This window comes from Coregonus lavaretus (assembly GCF_964263955.1).
Source record: "Coregonus lavaretus genome assembly, contig: SUPER_35_unloc_1, whole genome shotgun sequence".
NCBI classification, from domain to species: domain Eukaryota; kingdom Metazoa; phylum Chordata; class Actinopteri; order Salmoniformes; family Salmonidae; genus Coregonus; species Coregonus lavaretus.
This window is the reverse complement of record NW_028167181.1, coordinates 865,748-871,789: the sequence shown is the minus strand read 5'-3', so window position 1 is coordinate 871,789 and position 6,042 is coordinate 865,748. Positions and strand designations below refer to the sequence as shown.

The 6,042-nt window shown below is 45.3% G+C and overlaps 1 protein-coding gene across 1 annotated transcript in view; it reads right to left on the bottom strand.

The window, feature by feature from the left end:
- Window positions 1-422: 422 nt before the first annotated feature.
- hpgd (15-hydroxyprostaglandin dehydrogenase) overlaps window positions 423-6,042 on the bottom strand; it is a 35,948-nt gene continuing 30,328 nt past the window's right edge. Inside the window, exons 6-7 of the mRNA XM_084188494.1 lie at window positions 5,329-5,492; window positions 423-3,690 (exon numbers count right to left, since the gene is read on the bottom strand). Coding sequence (XP_084044620.1) covers window positions 3,567-3,690; window positions 5,329-5,492 — 288 coding nt within the window. The 3' untranslated portion in view covers window positions 423-3,566. The remainder of the gene's footprint in view (window positions 3,691-5,328; window positions 5,493-6,042) is intronic.

Here is a 6,042-nt window from a genome sequence, read left to right as displayed (position 1 = left end):
CTGTCTGTCTGTCTACATGCATGACTGACGTAGTTCCGCTACAGTTTCTCCTCTCGTCAAAGCCTGTTTTACTGCATGGTAGTGGAGGTGAGGCGGACACTCCCAACGGCAACATACTTAGCCCAACGGCAACATACTCAGCTAGGTAACGTGCTGACAACTCCCCAGCCCTCAGGAGTCTTCTTTCTGCCTGATAAACCTGCATTACTGTGTTACAGATACTGTCTTAGTCCCCTGTAGCTCAGTTGGTAGAGCATGGCGCTTGCAACGCCAGGGTTGTGGGTTTGTTTCCCAAGGGGGGCCAGTATGAAAATTTATGCACTCACTAACTGTAAGTCGCTCTGGATAAGAGCGTCTGCTAAATTACTAAAATGTAGAAATGTAACAGTCATGTAACAAAATAATGAAAAGAGGAAAGGAGCTTGTAATCAAGTCAAAGTTTATTGTCTGACAGACAACAAAAATATAATGTACACATATTCTATGATAATAAAGTATGCTATTGTATCATAAATAAACTACAGTTATTTTGGTTGAATTGTAAAGATATGTTGATATTATTGTGCTTTCTGATAACATTTCCATTTCATCATTGGGTAATGAGGTACAGTACGTCACTTTGCCATTTCTGGTCCCAAGGGAAGGAATCTGAGCAATAAATATCAAGAAAATAATATGCATATTCATACAGTGAGGGAAAAAAGTTTTTGATCCCCTGCTGATTTTGTACATTTGCCCACTGACAAAGACATGATCAGTCTATAATTTTAATGGTAGGTTTATTTGAACAGTGAGAGACAGAATAACAACAGAAAAATCCAGAAAAACGCATGTCAAAAATGTTATTATAAAATTGATTTGAATTTTAATGAGGGAAATAAGTATTTGACCCCTCTGCAAAACATGACTTAGTACTTGGTGGCAAAACCCTTGTTGGCAATCACAGAGGTCAGACGTTTCTTGTAGTTGGCCACCAGGTTTGCACACATCTCAGGAGGGATTTTGTCCCACTCCTCTTTGCAGATCTTCGAGGCTGACATTTGGCAACTCAAACCTTCAGCTCCCTCCACAGATTTTCTATGGGATTAAGGTCTGGAGACTGGCTAGGCCACTCCACAACCTTAATGTGCTTCTTCTTGAGCCACTCCTTTGTTGCCTTGGCCGTGTGTTTTGGGTCATTGTCATGCTGGAATCCCCATCCATTTTCAATGCCCTGGCTTAGGGAAGGAGGTTCTCACACTAGATTTGACGGTACATTGCCCCGTCCATCGTCCCTTTGATGAGGTGAAGTTGTCCTGTCCCCATTGCAGAAAAACACCCCCAAAGCATAATGTTTCCACCTCCATGTTTGACGGTGGGGATGGTGTTCTTGGGGTCATAGGCAGCATTCCTCCTCCTCCAAACACGGCGAGTTGAGTTGATGCCAAAGAGCTCCATTTTGGTCTCATCTGACCACACCACTTTCACCCAGTTCTCCTCTTAATCATTCAGATGTTCATTGGCAAACTTCAGACGGGCATGTATATGTGCATTCTTTAGCAGGGGGACATTTACATTACATTTTACATTTACGTCATTTAGCAGACGCTCTTATCCAGAGCAACTTACAGTTAGTGAATACATATATTTTTTTATACTGGCCCCCCGTGGGAATTGAACCCACAACCCTGGCGTTGCAAACGCCATGCTCTATCAACTGAGCTACATCCCTGCCGGCCATTCCCTCCCCTACCCTGGACGACGCTGGGCCAATTGTGCGCCGCCCATGAGTCTCCCGGTCGCGGCCGGCTGCGACAGAGCCTGGATTCGAACCAGGATCTCTAGTGGCACAGTTAGCACTGCGATGCAGTGCCTTAGACCACTGCGCCACTCAGGAGACCTTGCGGGCGCTGCAAGAGTTCAGTCCTTCACGGCGTAGTGTGTTACCAATTGTTTTCTTGGTCACTATGGTCCCAGCTGCCTTGAGATCATTGACAAGATCCTCCCGTGTAGTTCTGGGCTGATTCCTCACCGTTCTCATGATCATTGCAACTCCACGAGGTGAGATCTTGCATGGAGCCCCAGGCCGAGGGAGATTGACAGTTCTTTTGTGTTTCTTCCATTTGCGAATAATCGCACCAACTGTTGTCACCTTCTCACCAAGCTGCTTGGCGATGGTCTTGTAGTCCATTCCAGCCTTGTGTAGGTCTACAATCTTGTCCCTGACATCCTTGGAGAGCTCTTTGGTCTTGGCCATGGTGGAGAGTTTGGAATCTGATTGATTGATTGCTTCTGTGGACAGGTGTCTTTTATACAGGTAACAAGCTGAGATTAGGAGCACTCCCTTTAAGAGTGTGCTCCTAATCTCAGGTCGTTACCTGTATAAAAGACACATGGGAGCCAGAAATCTTTCTGATTGAGAGGGGGTCAAATACTTATTTCCCTAATTAAAATGCAAATCAATTTATAACATTTGTGACATGCGTTTTTCTGGATTTTTTTGTTGTTATTCTGTCTCTCACTGTTCAAATAAACCTACCATTAAAATTATAGACTGATCATTTCTTTGTCAGTGGGCAAACATACAAAATCAGCAGGGGATCAAATACTTTTTTCCCTCACTGTAGATTAATATAAAAGCATTTACCGTAATTTTCGGACTATAAGCCGCGCCTTTTTTCCAATTTTTCGACCCTGCGGCTTATATAACGGTGCGGCTAATCTATGGATTTTTACAGCTAACGGCCCCTAGAAGACCTCCTAAATCTATGGATTTGACAGGTTACAGTCCACCAACTTTAACTCTATGGGCTCTATGACCGGTCCGCGCCCCCCACCTTTAAGCGGCGGGCTCCAGCAGGAGCAGCTGGAGGCTGGAAAAGAGTGAGACAGGTAGCGCGCAAAAGTAAAAGTGGAACCGAGAGTGGTACGAGAGACAGAACGAGAGACAGAACGAGAGCAAGACAGACAAACATTACGAGAGCGAGACAGTTTGTCTCTTTCCCGACAATCCCCTCTGTGCACGAACCCTTACATATGGTAATTAAACATTAAAACACCTGCGGTTTATGGTCCAGTGCGGCTTATATATGTACACATCATTCAATATCATTCAATTTAGCTGCTGCGGCTTATACTCTGGTGCGCCTTATAGTGTGGAAAATACGGTAATCAAAAAAATCTTAAAACACAGAAATGTACACTGTACATTTAAAGATAAAAGGTGTCATTATAGCAGTCAATGTGTACCTGCAAGAATAAGTCTCTCTCATACTAGTCAAATCAACTGGAGGATTTTATGATGAGGGAAACCCGAATACTAAGCCCTCTTTGTCTACCGCTGTTCACACCCATTAAGTGAGACTACTGGAATATTGGTTACATCCAATTTAGGCATACACATAGAGATCCCATTAAATGACTATTCTAATTCCTAATTCTATGGGCCTACATTTCTACCAATTCCCCCTATAGGATCCATAGACACATGGGCCTACTTTCTGAATGACTCCATACCACTCCGACAACTTTAAGTTCCTTTGTCTGGGTGGGTGACAGAAATCCGACGGTATTCAGTGTTGTTCCTCTCAGGCAGACAGGGGCTCGTAGGTGTGGAAGTGGATCCCTTTGGAGCAGGTGATCTTCATCACGGCGCCGTTTAGACTGGTATCAGTTATCAGACGCAACACTCCCTCTGCGATCAGTGACGGCCTGGGGATAGAGATCACAAGATAGAGAGATAACAGGGTCGTGTTAGGGAGGGAACACAGTGGGAAAATGTGTTTCATTTTGGACGAGTCCAGATCGTCCCTCCCTGGTTCGTTCGGTTTTCTTCCGCTTGGTGTTTAATAAACACGACCCAGGAAAGAGAGAGAGCCATGACCATACATTCTCTTTCAATTCCTGAAGATTTGGGGGATTGAATTGGACTAGCTAACAATTTAGGTTGGAAAATGCCCTCATGATTATATCAGGAAAATTCCTGAAATATGATGTAACTAAATACAACAATTTCCTGGCTGAAACAGATACAAGATCAACATTTAAAAAGGCCTCTTTTTGACGCTCTAGCCAACAGATTTATCAAATCACCTTGCCCCAGGCCAAACAGCTTGGACAGGGTATTGCGAAATACTGTACTTTAAAGCAGCTGAGCTGCGTAAATGTAAGCATTCAAGACTGAAGTGCATTCAGATATAAATAAATAAAACTTGCCCTGCATATCATTTCAAGTGCATCTTACCTCAACCACACTGTATTTCTTAATATTTGGCTTTGCATGTTTAGGATGCATACTGTAGCAAACTTAATCATTTCAAATAATGTTGATAAAGAAAGGTAGTCTTTCCTCAGAATACCCCTCAACGTTTGTACCTGTATATCCCTACCGCCGTTTGCTTTTGAAGTAGAACACCTTAGCCATTTCTGATGTCCTCCAAAACACTCAAAACACAGGAGGTCAATGCCATAGAGAGGGGACAAGACACACACCAACAAACACACCAGGAAGCCTCCAAGGCCCCCTCTCTGCTCTCTCCAAGGCCCCCTCTCTGCTCTCTCCAAGGCCCCCTCTCTGCTCTTTCCAAGGCCCCCTCTCTGCTCTCTCCAAGGCCCCCTCTCTGCTCTCTCCAAGGCCCCCTCTTTGCTCTCTCCAAGGCCCCCTCTTTGCTCTCTCCAAGGCCCCCTCTCTGCTCTCTCCAAGGCCCCTCTCTGCTCTCTCCAAGGCCCCCTCTCTGCTCTCTCCAAGGCCCCCTCTCTGCTCTCTCCAAGGCCCCCTCTCTGCTCTCTCCAAGTCCCCCTCTCTGCTCTCTCCAAGGCCCCCTCTCTGCTCTCTCTAAGGCCCCCTCTCTGCTCTCTCCAAGGCCCCTCTCTGCTCTCTCCAAGGCCCCCTCTCTGCTCTCTCCAAGGCCCCCTCTCTGCTCTCTCCAAGGCCCCCTCTCTACTCTCTCCAAGGCCCCCTCTCTGCTCTCTCCAAGGCCCCCTCTCTGCTCTCTCCAAATAAGACAGAGAAATTGAGGGATAACAACCTCCATGGCCTCCCACACATACTATGTGGAGGGAGGATTTAAGGAGGAAATCGACACTGATTAGGGAAGCCTTGCTACTCCAGATAAAGTAATACTGCATGCCCTAGAATGGAGTTAGTATTTGGGTAGTCTCACAGGGCCATGTAAGCTGATTCTAGATCTGTGCTGACTTGTTTAGGTATAAACAACACTTGTATACATGAATCTGAAGCAGTATCCTAAATACACCACATAGGCTTTCTGTAAATCTGAGTTATAAAGAATGTGCTAGATATTGAGAGAGAAATGAGGCGACTTCTACACAACATGTATATGAACTCACTGAAGCACTCCAAACTTGTGCATGCTCCTTTTGAAGTCATCCTTGAACTTGACGAACTTGCCCATGTTGTCCTCGTGTTCCACGGACCGCAGGAGAGGGGTGTCCACGAAGGCAGGGCACAGGGTGTTGATCCTCACACCATAGTTCTCCACCTCTGCTGCATCCTGAACGGGGAGAGGAAAGGAACACAGACGTGTCAGGGTGTGTGTGTGTGGTTGTGAAAGGAGCAACATGCCAGTGTGTGTGTGTGTGTGTGCGTGTGTGCGTGTGCGTGTGCGTGTGTGTGTGTGTGTGTGTGTGTGTGTGTGTGTGAGTGAAAGAGGGAGAGGAGCACAAACATGTCTGAACACGGTCAAGCGTAATCACCCAGGGCAAAGGAATGTGTCTAGGCCACTGTTTTCCAAGCCTTTCCTGGAGTACCCCCAGCCATTCCACATATCATGTATTCTAGTACAACACCTGATTCAACTGGTCAACTAATCATCAAGCCCTTCATTACTTAAATCAGGTGCACTGGTTTTGGATTACATACAGTGACCTCCGTAAGTATTGGGACAGTGAATAATATTTTCTTATTTTGGCTCTGTACTCCAAAAGTTTGGATTTGAACTAAAACAATTACTATGAGGTTAAAGTGCAGATTGTCACCTTTAATTTGAAGGTATTTTCATCCATATCGGGTGAACCGTTTTGAAATTACAGCACTCTTTGTTC